Here is a 15602-nt window from a genome sequence, read left to right on the forward strand (position 1 = left end):
CAGATGGGGACGCTGAGGCTCAGAGAGCTTGCAGACCTTCCCAAGCTGGGAGCTGGCAGAGCCAGAATCCAAAGTCAGTCCATGTGGCTTTTACCCAATTCCACGTCACTGCTGGGGGTGGACAAACCCCTCAGTGAATGAGCCGGGAGTTGAAGCCATGTGCTTGGGGGCTGCGCCTTCCTCTCCGACCTGGGGAGGGGATGGGCAGCGGGGGTGTCCGAGGCTCACAGCTGCTCCCAGCACGACAGGGGCCCTCCTGGAGGCGTCTAGGCGTTGGCAGTGTTCTGGGCCCCCCTTAAGTGCACGCGTCACCGACTCTCCTGCATAAACATCAGGGGGCTGAGTCCTGTTCTTGGCTCTGTGCATGCAGGCACTGGCTCCAGGCTCCCACAGATGCCAGACAGCCCATGGGGTATGGATGCCTGCCTTGGGGGGCTTATCCCCAACTCCAGGGACTCAGGCTGCAAGTCTCCCACCCAAGCAGAAACAAAAGCTGCTTCCCAGGTGTCACCAGAGAGACAGCACCATCCTTTTGCTTGCTGTTAATTCTCTCTCTCTCTCTCTCTCTTTCTTCATTTCTCTTGGCAGAGGATGCTAAACTCAAGCAGTCTCTCAGCCCGTCTCTGTGCTATGCTTGTGGTTGGAAAGCGCAGGTTTTAGAGTCACATGGACCTGCGTTCGGGCTTCCCCGGTGGCTCAGTTGTAAAGAATCCACCTGCAATGCAGGAGACTTGGGTTCAATTCCTGATAGGCAAGATCCTCTGGAGGAGGGCATGGCAACCCACTACAGTATTCTTGCCTGAGAAATCCAATGGACAGAGGAGCCTGGCAGGCTACAGTGCATGGGGTCACAAAGAGTTGGACACAACTGCACACATGCACGGACTTGGGTTCACAGGCTAGCTTTGCCAAGTATGCGCTCTGTAATCTTGGACAAGTTACTGACCATCTCTGAGCCTCAGTTTTGTCACCTCAAAAATGGTTATCAGGGATAACCTCATGGGGCTGTCAAGACAATGAGGGGAAGGGACTGGATGTAAGACGTGCCCTCCAGCCTTTACATTCTATAGGGAGAAGGAAGACCCTTCACAAACCACCAGCTAAATACATCAAATAAGCCTAGCCTGATAAGCCATGTGGATTAAGGAGAGAGGGCTGTGCAAGCCTGTGATGGGGGATCTGGGGCTCCTCTAGCTCCCACAGGGTGGGGGTGGGGGTGCTCAGGAGATGACTTTTAGGCTAAGACCTAAAAGGAGGTCTTTGAAGGAGGAGAAGTTGGTCACTAAACCTGGGGATGGGGGGATCATTCCAGGCATAGGGAGCGGCTTCTGCAGAGGCCTTGAGGTGGGGAAGAGGAGGCAGGGTCAGGTGAGGAAGGAGGGCTGGGGGGGGGGGATGGGGCAGGGTTGGCAGGGCAGGCGGAGGCTGGAGCCTGCTGGGTGCTCTGGGTGATGCTGGAGAACCTGCATTTTTTCCCAAAGGCAATGGAAGACAGCGACATGCTCAGGGACCTAGAACATAGTCACGTTTATCCTCTAGAAGCTCAGTCCCAAGGATTGCCATGTGGCCAGGGACTGGTGTGGGGCAAGGAGGGACCATGTGAGCGAGTCCAACATATCAAGCCTAACATTGTGAGCTCCTGACCCAAGGCAGGGGTGGGAAGAGAGTCTGGACTCCTGAGTATGGAGAATTCTGGCACTTGGCATTTACGGTGTGCTTTACTCCATGGTGAGCTCTTTAAAGACAGGGAATCAATTTCATTTTTTTCTGTATCCACAGGACCGGGTATCGGCCTGACACCGAGAGCCAAATTGTGTAGTGCACAAATAAACATCCCAACTAAGGTGTCACTAGCGCTTCCCCACTGGCTAAGCTGGTAGAGAACCCGCCTGCCAGTGCCGGAGGTGCAGGAGACTCAGCTTCGATCCTGGGTCAGGAAGGTTCCCTGGAGGAGGAAATGGCAACCCACTCCAGATTCTTGCCTGGTAAATCTCATGGACAGAGAAGCCTGGTGGGCTGTAATCCATGGGGTCGCAAAGAGTTGGACACAACTGAATACGCGCGCGCGCACACACACACACACACACACACACACGGTGTAATTATTGAGGCTCTTCAACCTCGTGTCAGTGCTAGAAATATTTGGGGGCTGGGATGGAGACATGAGTCCCCTCCACAGTGAACCCTGGGGTCCCACATCTCCTGGCCCGGCCCTGGTCTGAAACCGGAGAAGGGGACAGCCCTGCTGGTCCTTCCAGAGGTGCAAGTATGGCAGGCTGAGCTGCTGGTCCCACGTGTGTGTGTGTGTGTGTGTGTAACGTCCCTGTGTCTGAGGGGTGTTGCTTTTAGAGTAAGCTTATTTCCCTGCATCCAGGTTTGTGCTTTTCTGATTGGCCAAGAGGCAGGATGAGCTATAGCAATTGGAGGGCAGGCTTTGTGGTGAAGACAGTGCCTCTGCAGAGAAAGCCAGAGAGCATTTCGGCCACTACCTTGCTTGGTGGTGCGGATGAGATTGTTTCCTCATCTGCAAAGCGGGAATGCTCATAGACTTATGGCTGTCTTTAACATGGAGACACCAGGCCACCCAGAGAAAAGGACCAGGAGAGGGCCTTCATCTGGTCTCCAGGGAAAGGCACCCACAGGTGGACAACAGGTACTGTGGGCCCCCAGCTTCTGGACCCTCTGCTCATATCAATGATGAGGTTCTGGATGAAGAGATCAGGAAGAGCCTGGGGTCTACATTTTGACCCTCCCTGGTGGGGTGATAAGGGAGTCCTATGGTTGGTTTGGTCAAGTCCACGCCTGAGAAGTTGGGGCTGGCAGCTCTGTTTCAGAGAGCTGGGAATGACAGTAGAAAAAGCCAGTGTGGGGTGCCTCCATGCCAAAGCAGAGCAACAACACCCACGGTTGGGACTTCCCTTGTGGTCCAGTGGTTAAGCCTTCACTTTCCAATGCAAAGAGTATGGATTCGATCCCTGGTTAGGGAACTAAGATTCCCACATGCCTTGTGGCCACAAGACCAAAACATAAAACAGAAGCGGTATTGGAACAAATTCAATGAAGACTTTAAAAATGGCCCACATAAAAAAAAAATCTTAAAAAAAAGAACATCCAGGGTCAATTTCTGAACCCAAATTTTCCGTTCAGAGCCTCCTGGTCGTCAGTGTGTGGTCCATAGGGTCAGAGGCGAGGGGGTCAGGACTGAACAAGCAGGGCTCAGGCCAGTGTGTAGGGAGTGCTCACGGTTGGCAGGGGAGCATGGCTGAGCCCCTGTGACTTTATGAGGCTTTGGGATCCCAAGTCAGGGCTCCAAGACGTTAGGGCTGCACCAGAGGCAGTCAGACCAGCACAGAAGCAGCCAGAGGACAGTACATCATGTTAGGGTGGCCTGGGCTCCCAGAGCCCCAGCATATCCTACTTGAGCATCTTCACAGCCTATACAGCTCTAGCACACATGCACGGACTTGGGTTCACAGGCTAGCTGTGTTCATCTTCCTGGGGGGTTGCGGACTATGACACCCAAGCTTCCTGGGCCTATGGCACAGCTCAGGGCCTGGACTGCTGTACAGTCAGTATTGAGGACATGGAGTGTGGAATTAACAAGGACACACCAATAAGTTCAGCTTCATAAGTACCTCCTGAGCACCTACTGTGTGCTTCATTCCTCACGCATCCCTGTCACTGGGGTAGTTTCCAGCCAAGACTTGGTTTTTATTTCTAGAGAAACTAACCCTGATCCTCCCAGGTGGACATGCTGCCTGCTTGCTGCTGCCGCTGCTAAGTCACATCAGTCGTGTTCGACTCCGTGCGACCCCATAGACGGCAGCCCACCAGGCTCCTCTGTCCCTGGGATTCTCCAGGCAAGAATACTGGAGTGAGTTGCCAATTCCTGCTCCAATGCATGAAAGTGAAACATGAAAGTGAAGTCGCTCAGTCGTGTCCAACTCTTTGAGACTCCAGGGACTGTAGCCTATCAGGCCCCTCTGTCCATGGGATTTTCCAGGCAAGAGTACTGGAGTGGGTTGCCATGTCCTTCTCCACTGCCTGCTTAGACCTGGATAAAAATGACATTCTGCTAAAATCGAGTCTTCACTAGATACTGGCCAGTCCAGTCAAACTCATAGCCTTTTTGTGGCCCCTCACATGTGGGTTCTCTGCCACATGCCCAGCTGGTTTTGAATCAAGGTTTCCTGTGGTTTGCAAGGCAAATCTAGTCACAGAATGGCTTGGAGCTGGGCCTCTCATGCTGGTGCACCGTGGGTGCCACAGGGACTCCAATTCAAGGAGGAACACTGATCTGCTGCTGGCACCATCAATTTTACTCAAAGATTTAGAAAACAAAAAGCTATAAAATTTTATAGACACCTGCAGTGCAAAGGAGCAGCCAAATTTGGCCTGGAGTCAAATGGACCATCTACAGAAGTGTATAAGACAAAGCACACGTCTTTAACAGAAATCTGCACCTGAGCTGGGCAGTACCAGATGGCCACCTACTATTCTCAACCCTCTTCTGTTCTCCTGTGCCAGGAAGGCTACTCTCATGACCATACTGGAGGATCCCTTGACCATTGCTCTTCTGGGAAAATGGCTTGGATCACGTGAGGACACCACCAATTGGCTTTGCACTCATCCCTCCCATAATCCACTGCTAGCATGATTCAACACCTGAGCCCAAAGGTGAATGATTTAGAATCTATGTAAGAGGGCATTTTTAGGAATTCTTAGACACTGGATGAATTCTAGGTCTTAATTCTGCCACTCAATCTGAATAAGGTAGATAATGCTCTTCCCAATCTGCTCTCCAGGGTTCCCTGTCTGTAAAATGGGAGGAGTGCGTCCTATGATCTCTCCGAGGTTCCTTTCAGCTTCAACATTTTATGTGAGGCCTCTACTCCCTGGCCAGGTGGGTATCATTCAGATTAAACTAAAACATCAAACTAAAATGGACTGTGAGCATCCTTGCATACACATTATACGTGTTCTCAAAACCCCCAAAAGATAAATGTTATTACCTCCACTTTGTAGATTACAAAACAGAGGCTCAGAGAAGTTTAGTGTGTTAACTGAGGTCACACAGACAGGAAGTTGCAGAGCTGCGAATCATCTCAGGCCTGTTCCTGGTCCACGGGGCTGAGAGCAGACACTGTGAGCCCAATAGCAGCTCAGTTTCCTCCAGCCCTTTCTCCCTGCCTGCCTGGGAGCTCAGCTCTGTGCTCTGGTATAAGAGGTTGAGGATGGGCGCCCCTGGGGCTCTAGGCCATGGGTGAACTTTGGCCGGCAAGTGTTGGTACTGTTCTGGAAGGCCAGCAAAGAGCAGGTTGTCAAGGGCTGTGAGAGCATCTCTGGCCCAGGCTGGGTGTGCCTCTCCCAGGGGAGTCTTCCAGGCCCCATTTTTGCCTTGAGCTTAAGGAGCTGCCCGTTCTTTGCATCACTTTGCCTTCTGAGGGCCCCTATCTGCCAGGCAGCACATCATTCTCAGAGATCCATCCTCAAATACTCCTGTCCACCTTTCCCAGCCTCCCAATTCATCTCCCAACACCTATGGGCTGTGGGCAGGGCAGGGAGAGACATGTTGCAGGGTCTGAGCTCAGAGCTCTGTCTTGGACCATCAGGAGGGCGACTTCAAGGATGCTTGTATTTAATTCAATTCAATCGCTGCCAGTCTGCCTGCAGTAACGGCTTTCGAGCCCTCAGTTCTCTTCTCAGAACCTTAAGGTGGCCTTAACTCCTGGGATGACACTGGGCAAGCAAATTTCTCTCTTTTGGCCTCTGGTCTTCATCCACGCAGTAACCAGCTGGTTAGGTCCCCTCGGATCGCAGGTCCCTCGCAGCGGTGACATTTTAGCATCAGCTATCTTTGACTTTACCTTCCCCGAGGCATCGGGATGGATGCCTTTGGAGAGTGCAGCAAGCATAAAAATCGTTCTCCGGCTGTCTGCGGCTCTCACTCGGCGGCCGCAGGTCCTACTCCATCCCCCCACGCCAAAGGCTCACCTCCGAGGCACCCCGGTTCCCGGTCCATCCAGGCCTCGACTTTCAGCCTCGCAACTCCGGAAACCCCAGGGCAGCGCTAGAGGCGCGACTGCGGCGGCGGCGGCGGCGGCGGAGGCGCAGGGGGCGGGGGTGAGAGATGTGCCCACTTGTCCCGCGGCCTCCGCAGCGGCCCCGGCCCCAGACCCGGCCCCAGCGCGTCAGAAGGGTCCCCGGAACCCTTCGGTTTGTTGCTTGGGCTTGGAGACGGTTGGGAATTCACCACCGGTCGATGGTACCGAACCGACCCCTGCGCGCAGTCCCCAACTTGGCTCGTCTTCGCTCCCGCCGCGGTGAGATAGGGGCCGCGGCGCTCGGACGTCTCGGTCTCACCCTTTCCGGGCCTAAGCGCGGGGAAATTCAGCTACCTTGTCCGGGGCTCTCCGGGGTGGGAGCACCATTTTTGGCTAGATGTGCTTCTACATTCATTGTTTCTGTCTGTCCCAAGAAACCCCAGCTCTCTCCAAACCGCGTCTCCCTCCGCACCTCCGCGTCTCGCCCGCTCTGTACCCGCCTCCTGCCGAGCTCGCCGGGTGCAGGACAGCCGCAGCCCACACCCGCTCCCTGCCTGCAGTCCCGGCCCCCTCTGGCCACCGCGGGTTACAGCCCGCTTAGGCCAACCTTCCCATCTCTCCGAGGGCGCTGAAAGTAGAGGGAATAAAGTTCGGGCGCCTTCGGCCGGCGAAAGGCCCGGAACCCCGGGGCTGGCCTCACCTGTTTCTCCAGCGGCTCCTTGGCCGAGAGCGTAGGTTTGGGGGAGGGCGCGCGGTCGCAGACGCAGCCCTCCAGCAGGTACAGCCCTGAGGGCCGCGAGCTCGAGTCGCTCTCGAAGTAGAAGAGCAGGTTCTGCAGCAGCGCGAACCACTTGGTTTGCCATTTTGTGTTGTCCGAACTCCGCTTGCTCAGGTAGCCTTTGCGCGTTCCGTCCTTGCGCGCCAGCAGCCCCAGGGACGCGACATGGCCATCGTTCAGCCGGATCCCCTTCTGCATGGTGCTCGGAGGCCAGCTCGACTCCACGCGCTTACATCTTCTCCGCGCGGAACCCGGCAGCCCCGGTCCGTGCGCGCTGCGCGCTCTCTCTCTGTCGCTCGCTCCTTCGCGCTTTCCCCTCCCCCGCCCAAATCTCTACAGTCTGGGATCTGGCGCCGAGCCGCGGCTGCAGGAATCCAGATGTACCATTCCCCTCCAGAACCTCCTCTCAGCTCCGCAGAGCCCCCGGGCCCTGGAGATGCCTCCCGACCCTCCCCCGGCGCCGGGCAAACGGAGGGACTGGCGAGCTGCGCGCTGGCGAGGGGCAGGCGGAGTCATGTGACGCTGATCCCTCGAAGAGCCCGTTTCAGCAGCGCGGACAGGGACACACGCACGCAGCCCGCCGAGGCGCAGAGCCGCGCGCAGGCTGCACCTTGGCGCCTCCTCCTTCTCCCCGGACACACGCGCACGCACAAACACAAATCCTGTCCTCCCTCCCCCGATCTCCTCTTCTCTTTGGGTGTTAACAAACCAGATCAATTTTCGTTTAACCCAAGGAACACCAGAGGCTCGCCATCCTGGGAGCTGGCGTCTTTGCGCCCCGCCGCAGCGCACTGTAGACCTGGGGTTAAGTCCCATTTGTCATTTTCTCCTCCAGAGGCTTCCTCCTGGTACTTTTATTTTTCTTTTCCGAGGTGGATGGAGGAAGGTGGATGGCGAAATGGACCTGAAAGAGCTTTCAGTTCTAATATTTGCCTAACCGGCCAGGTCACATCATTTCAGCATCCAACCCTACTTCTGGTGGCTTCCCCAGAGACCTGAGGACAATACAGGCGGAGATGTGGAGGGGGGAAGTGAGCATTTATTTTAATTTGAGTGTTGCCTTAATTACGGGCGCCACCCCTGCGCCCCGAGGTCTGGCTAGCGAGCCGCTGCTGGCAGTTTTCTGCAAATACCCTCCAAAGCCTGAAGGCGGGCTTCAAACGCAGGCGCCAGGGACCATGGGAGCCTTCAAATAGCTGCGCTGGCGCAATGATACCTTAATGATAGATTTTCCGTTCTTATTTTTAGCTCGCATTCGCCTACACAGTTACACGGCATTTATCCGGGAACGTCACAGCGCCCGCCTGCTGCACCGGGAGGGCGCGCTGGCCGCCGGGCAGCCGGGGCGCTGGAGCTGGAATCGCGCACCGTCGTCTGCCGCAGAGGGCAGCGGCCCAGCTCAGGCCGGGAGCGGCGCCCCCCAGCCAGGCCTGGCCTGTTTGCAGCGGGGACAGGCGGGAGCGCAGCCTTCGGGAGGGAGGAAGGAAGGGCACCGTTTTTTCAGTACAGAATCTGCTGGCACCCCACCTCCCTCCCTCGCACGCGCAACACACAGACACATCCACATACCCCCCCCCCCCCCCCGACACACACTCACACACTCACACCCCACACCCACTCACCCTGGTCTGGAGCGAGGGAAGGGCCTGGGAATAAGCTCTGGGAAGGCCCCAGGAAATCCACGGAGAGACACCCGACCGTGCCTAAGTTGGAACAGCCCCGGTCCTGGGCACAATGGCGAAAGCCTGCCTTTTTAAGATGGGGACCATTCTGAGGGAGGAACTGACCGAGTTAGCCTTACTCTTGCCTCTCAGTTCCCACGCTTGGGCTTGGGAACGCTCTCTAAGGATTTTTCTTCACGAATAGTGAAAGCAAAGAAGGGTGATGGCTAAAACTCTTCATTTAGTCTCGATTTTCCCAAGAGGGTCCCTGCACTGTGACCACCTTCACTTCTCTTCTGCCCTCTTTGTGAAAGCAGAGTTTCCAGAAGTGAGTTTCTTAATCCAGTCTCTCTTCCTCTAAACTCTTCTCTTAGGAAGCCTGATACAGAGGCCAAGGAAACTTCAGCCTCAGTTCTAAGTGCTTCAGATTGACTAAGCCATCTAATTGTCACACAGCTCTAGGAGTAGTGTCCATCCCCTCCCCTCTCCCCTCATCAGCTCCATGGTACAGAAGGGGGAAATGGAGGCCTGGGGTGGTTGAATGACTTGTTCAGAGTCACTCAGCTAGAAAGTGGCAGGGGCAGGATTTGAACTTGGTGGTCTCTCCCCACTGGCTATGTAGAGTTGAATGACTGGTTGCTGTGTTGCAGAGGGTTTGGCCTTTATCCTAAAAGGGGGCCTCTCTCATGTGGGCCAGAGCCAAGATTGGGTCTGCTTGACGTGTGGAAACAGTGGGGGAAGGAGAGGGGGGATTAACTGGGAGATTGGAGTTGACATATATACACTACTGTGTGTAAAACAGATAGCTAGAGGGAACCTGCTGCTTAGCACAGGGAGCTCAGCTCAGTGCTCTGTGATGGTCAAGAAGGGTGGGATGGGAAGGGGATAGAAAGAAGGTTCATGGAGGAGGGGATATATGTATACGTATACCTATGACTGATTCACTTTGTGATACAGCCACAAAGTGAAACTAACGTTGAAACTTTGAACTAACACAACATTCAAAAGCAACTATACTCTGGTTAAAAAAAAAAAGAAAAGAAAAAGATTGGGTCTGCTTAGAGGCTGCTGTGGCCAGAGAGACTTATGGTACTGGAGTTCCAAACCTGGACAGCACACTGGAATCACTTGGGGACAGTTAGCCATCACCTGGGGACCCAAAAGGCCACAGGCAGGTAATATACTTTCACTGGTGATTTTAATGTGCAGCAAAGTGGGAGAACCACTAATAAATGGTAGAACCAGTAATATAGTTGTTGCCCATGAACCACCTGAGATTGGGCTGGGCCTTGGACTGAGAATCTGCATTTTTAACAAGCTCCCAGCTGATATGACGGTGCTGGTCTGCAGACCACACTTTCGAGAATTTCGGGTACCCAAAAGGTGAAAGGGATAGGATTTGTTCATCATTTCATTCATTCAGTCACATGCACCTCATCCCACCAGTGTTCACTGAGCCCCTAGTCTGTGTCAGGGCTGAGGCTGGGCCACTGGGGACATGGTGATAAACAAAACACAGTTCCTGCTTCCTGGAGCTTAGACCAGCCCAGGAGTTCCTTCTCTCTAGGAAGGCAGGAGGAAAACCATCTTCTGGTTCTGGGGAAGAGGTGAAAATCAAGACAAGGGCTGAATGCACTGCAGTGGGCCTCAACTCTGGTGGGCTTAGAGCTTCCGGAGAGATTGTTTAAATCTCTGTGCTCAGGCTGCACCCCAGGCTGGTTAAATTGGAGCCTCTGAGTGTGGGACTTGGGCATCAGTACTTGGAAAGCTCCCCGGTTGATTCAGATGCACAGCCAAGGCTGAGAAGCATCAATCTAAAGCTTGGATGAAGAAAATCCCCTCTCAACCTCCTCGCTCTCCACAGCTGGCACTGGGGAGGCTGCATGGCCCCCTCTGGCTGGTTTTGGAGTTCCTGCTGGGAACTGCAGGAATTCCTTGTGGGTCAGGCCACACTGAAAGGTTGGATGTGGCTCAAAGTATTCATGTGGGAGAGAGGAGGTGACAGCAGCCCTAGGACTTTAATTATGTCCATCTGAGCTGCAAACACACTGCTTTCTCTCTAATCTCCATTGGCAGAAACCTGAGCAGAGCCTGTGAAGGGGCCCTCTGGTCATCCCCCTGGTCTCCAGCCAGAGTTCAGGACCACTGGAATGCACTCAGAGGAGTTGCTTAAGGAGACATCAGCTGCAGTTTGGGTTGGGGTGGGGGTGCCAGGGAGCAGGTAGGCATGTCCTGCCATAGCGGGCAGAGATGGGCATGTCTAGCTATGGTGTATGCTGTCTACCAGGCCAGAGACCAGCTCTTCTCCGAAGGTGGAAAAGATGCCCACCAGACCTCACAAGTGCATCTGGGCTTTGCCTTGTTTCATTCCATCCTCTCCATAAGGCTTTTGGACAATGGTTAATAATCCCATTTCACAGATGGAGAAACTGAGGCTGGAGAGTGGAAGCAACATTTGCAAAGAATCTCGTAGGGTGGCGCTGTGCTGGGGATCCTGACTGCTCAACTACAGCTCATCACAGAGGACTTGCTCTCTGGGTCTCCCAACTTCCAGCTCTCTGGGCTGAGGTCTCTGCAGATAAGGAAACAATAAGGAGAATTAAGGAGTATTTTGGTGGGTTTGAGATCTGCATTTAGAAATGACTAGCAAGTGACATGGACATTGCTTAGTCCAAAATCCTAATAAGTCTTTATGGGGAGATTTCTGTGGGGCTTCAGAAGAGTGCTCAGCTTGGGCATTTGTTGACCTGGGAGTTATGTCAGTCTGACCTGCCTTTAGGCCCTGGGAAGAGGGAGTCTTTGGGTGTGTGTGTGTGTGTGTGTGTGTGTGTGTGTGTGTGTGTGTGTGTGTGTGTGTGGTGTGATGTACACATGAGAGGTGCATGTGTGGTGTAGGTGTAACATTTAGAGAAACTTTGGTCTTTTGGCACCATACTCCAAAAGAAAAATGTACTTTTCACATCACCTAAAAAAGTGAAGAATTTAATATGTTGAGTCAGAGGAGTTTTGGAAACAGAGGCTTTGCCAATGGGGATTCATTCCTCCAACTTTGGGCTCGGTTGTTAGCTTTGCTCCAGGATCCATATGTAGATGTGAGGGGTTTATACTTTTACTTTCTGACCAGTGAAAATAGCCTTATTATACTGTCGGACTGTAAATGTAATGCAGGCGTTTTGTAAAGTATTAAGGCAATGTAGAAAATAAAGAGATTACTCCTCCATTGATTTTCTTCTTTTCTATTTAATGTCCTTGACTTTCCTCGTTGCTAACATATTTACCAAAATGAGATTCTGAAACACATGCTGTTTTATCATCTCTCTTTACTTAACAGTATGTGAGGACATATTTTCATATCATTATGGACTAGGGTTCTTGGCCTTCTTAATCAATAGAAATTGATCAGAGGCCAGACAAGTGATTCAGGCGAGGCTTTATCGAGGTCCCTGCTGCAGTGGGAGAGAGTGGGGAGTGAGAACAAACAACAGGTTCCCTTGCTTGCTCCCTGGCATGGGTTGGGGGACAAGCTGGTTCCTTATATGGGGTGAGGGTAGGGCTGTGTCCAGGAGTTGGGCTGGAGGGGTGGCTTAGGTGCTTTGCCCACCCTTAGGTGGTGCTGTGTACAGGGGGCATGTGCAGTATCCTGCTTTTGCTCCAGGCTCCTCAAACGTGGCAGTTGGGGTTTTTGGTCTCTTTTGGTCCAGAATTTGCCCCAACTACACCTGCATGCAGTTATTGTTAGCTCCATACAGTTTCTTTGTATTTTGTTGCTGGAGGAGAGGTGTGTCCAGGTGCAAGCACTGCAGCAAAGGGTTCCAGGTTTGTCTCAATATTACTGCAAATTTTAATCAAATATTACTACAAATTTTAATCAACAGATTCTTTATGATTTGGCATTTGGGTTATCTTCAAGTCACAGTTTTTGGAATGCTGTGTTGTGCTGCGCCGTGCCAAGTCACTTCATTCGTGTCTGACTCTTTTGTGACCCCATGGACTGTAACCCTCCAGGCTCCTCGGTCCATGGGATTCTCCAGGCAAGAATACTGGAGTGGACTGCCATGCCCTTCTCTAAGCTTTTGGAATAATGATGCAATTAGTATATTTGTATATACATTTCCCTCCCTTAAGCAAAAAACTGAAATTTCTAGGTTAATGAAACATCCATTTGAAACATTAATACCTATTAATAGATTTCCAAAGAGAGCTTTTATTCTTGACATGGCTGTCCACAGAGATGAGAGCATTCATTTCTCCATCTATTTGTCAGTCCTGGATATTGATACTAACCATCAGTTTTAATCTGTGTTGCAAATAATCTCCACAGTTTGTTGCCTATCTTTAATGCTATGTATCTATATATTGTAGGGATTTCCCCAGTAGCTCAGTGGTAAGAATCTGCCTGCAATGCAGGAGATGTGGGTTTGATCCCTGGGTCTGGAAGATCCCCTGGAGGAGAGCATGGCAACACACTCCAGTATTCTTGCCTGGAGAATCCTATGGACAGAGGCGCCTGGGGGTTATAGTCCATGGGGTCACAAAGAGTCAGACACAACTGAGGTGACTGAGCATGCATTCACAACTATATATTTTATATGTCTTTATTTGGGTTGTAAGAAATTTTAAAATTTGGGTGCAGATAAATATATCTTTTTCATTATGGTTTCTTATTTTAGATCTCCTGCCCTCTTGTGCCAGTTCCTTCAAGATTGAAATATATGTGCCCATATTTTCTCCTTCATTTTTTCAATTTTATTTTTTTCACTTATGCTTTTAATTCATTAAGAGTGAAATTGGGGTCTTGCTTATTGTTAATTTTTCCCAAAGAGCTGGCAAGTTGTCCCAATACCCTTGATTGAATAACCCAAATTCTACCACTGATGAGGAGTAGCATCTTTATCAGGGATCAAATTCTTGTCACTATTTAGGACTATTTCAAGATGTTGCTTTTTGTCCTATTGTTCTGTCTGTTCTTATTTTTTTTTAATTGTGATATAGTTGCCTTACAATATAGTATTAATTTCTGCTGTGCAGCAAAGTGAATCAGTTGTGTGTACATATGCCCCCTCCTCCTTGGACATCCTTTCCTGGCCTCCCATCCCAGCCCTCTAGGTCATCACGGAGCACGGAGCCGGGCTCCTTGTGCTGTCCTAACCATCTATTTACACAGGGCAGTGTGTGTGCATTACTGGTGCTCTCTCAGTTAGTCCCACCCTCCCCGGTCTGTTCTTATCCCAGTGATTTCTTTCTTACTGCTTTACCAGCTATTTTGAAATCTGGCCCTCATCATCATGCCCTGCATGTGGTCGATTTAGTGATTGTTCTGAGGCTTCTGGGAAAGAAGATACATGCTCTGTTCACAGCATATGGAGTTTGACAAATATCTAGCAACTCGATAAATTTTGTGACATACAGAGGGCTATGATTTACTCATGACCACAGAGGAATAGGAAAGTGTGGAAAAGTAATGGGAAAGTGCTGGCTGCTCAGCCGTGTCCCACTCTTTGAGACCCCATGGACTGTACCCTGCCACGTGTCTCTATCCACGAAATTCTCTAGGCAATACTGCAGTGGGTAGCCATTCCCTTCTAATATTGCACAGGGGATATTCCCAGCCCAAGAATCGAAATCAAGCCTCCTGCATTGCATGCAGTTTCTTTACTGTCTGAGCCACCCGGTCAGGAAGATACCCTGGAGAAGGGAATGGTGGACCCACTTCAGCATTCTTGCTGGAGAATTCCATGGACAGTGGAGGAATAGGAACAGTAAGTCAAAGATTTCCCACCCCCTTCATTGGAATCAGGCCCAGCTAATCTGATCTTTTGAATCATTTTAGGGGAGTGGGAGGGGAAGAGGCATATGTGCTCTGCTTCTCATTTTGATTCCATTTTCCTTCAGTATTCTTTTTTTTAAATCTGAATTTTCTACTTTTTGTAATAAAAAAATTACTCTACTAAAGAAATAAGACAGGGACATGCAAAAAGTTTGAGAGATGGCTTCAGTCAAAACCATGTGGTGCTTAAAAGAGGAGACAAATCTTCAGCTACTTAGAGAGTTTATCTATTTGTGTGGCACAGTTCTAGAATGTTCTGGAGGAGAGATTTTACTGAGTTATTAAATGAAGAATTGTTGTCCCAAGGTTCCATATAGATTTTTGGGGGTCTCTTTGTGCAGAGTCCAAAATAAGAGAGGATTTTAAGACATGGAATTCAGATGGATCTAAAAATCAATCTAGTATCATCAGACTCTTCTGTATTTTAAATAAAGAAAGAAAAACCAAGGAGCGAATTTCTCATTATAGCTGAGGCGACCGAATTGGATAATCAACTGATAACTTTTTAGGATGTCTCCACCCTTCCAAATCTTACACTTTTAAAAAATATTTTTAAAATTAATTTTTATTGCTTCACAATGTTGCGTTAGTTTCTGCCGCACAGCAAAGTGAATCAGCTGTCCATATACATATATCCCCTCTTTTTTTGACTTCCTTCCCATTTAGGTCACCCCACTGCACTGAGTAGAGCATTGAGCATTCCCTGTGCTCTACAGTAGGTTCTTATTAGTCATCTGTTTTTTAAAAAATATTTTATTTATTTTGACTGCACTGAGTCTTAGTTGCAGCATGCAGGATCTTTTAGTTGTGGCACGTGGGATCTAGTTCCTTGACCAGGGACTGAACCCAGGGATTGAACCAATGTGTTGCATTAGCAACACAGAGTCTTAGCCACTGGACCACCACGGAAGTCCCAAGTTATCTGTTTTATACATAGTAGTGTATATATCAAACCTTACACTTTGTACAATTACTGGAATACACGGGCAAGAAGGAGGAGCCTTTTTTTCATGACCCAGAGGCACTGAAAATGAATCCCCAGGTCAGCTTCAGAGTCCAAGTTGGTATAGACTGAGCTCTATCACAAATGAATCTAAAAGGTTATGGCTAGAACACAGTAGACATTTGTCTTCTGTTTCCAGAGTTGTTTCAGTACCAGGGATGTGAATGGAATGGCTTTGCCTTCAGTATGTGCCATGTGTGGCTCAAACTGGAGCCATCCCTGGGGACTTCCTTAGTGGTCCAGCAGCTAAGACTCCGAGCTCCCAATGCAGGGGGCCTGGGTTCAATTC

At 50.8% G+C, this 15602-nt stretch overlaps 1 protein-coding gene across 1 annotated transcript in view; it reads right to left on the reverse strand.

Annotated features, from left to right (window-relative positions):
* RASGRF1 (Ras protein specific guanine nucleotide releasing factor 1) overlaps positions 1 to 7020 on the reverse strand; it is a 101383-nt gene extending 94363 nt beyond the window's left edge. Inside the window, exon 1 of the mRNA XM_061159618.1 lies at positions 6745 to 7020. Within this exon, the coding sequence (XP_061015601.1) occupies positions 6745 to 7020 (276 nt within the window). The remainder of the gene's footprint in view (positions 1 to 6744) is intronic.
* Positions 7021 to 15602: the final 8582 nt, after the last annotated feature.

Source organism: Dama dama, chromosome 13, assembly GCF_033118175.1.
Source record: "Dama dama isolate Ldn47 chromosome 13, ASM3311817v1, whole genome shotgun sequence".
NCBI lineage: Eukaryota > Metazoa > Chordata > Mammalia > Artiodactyla > Cervidae > Dama > Dama dama.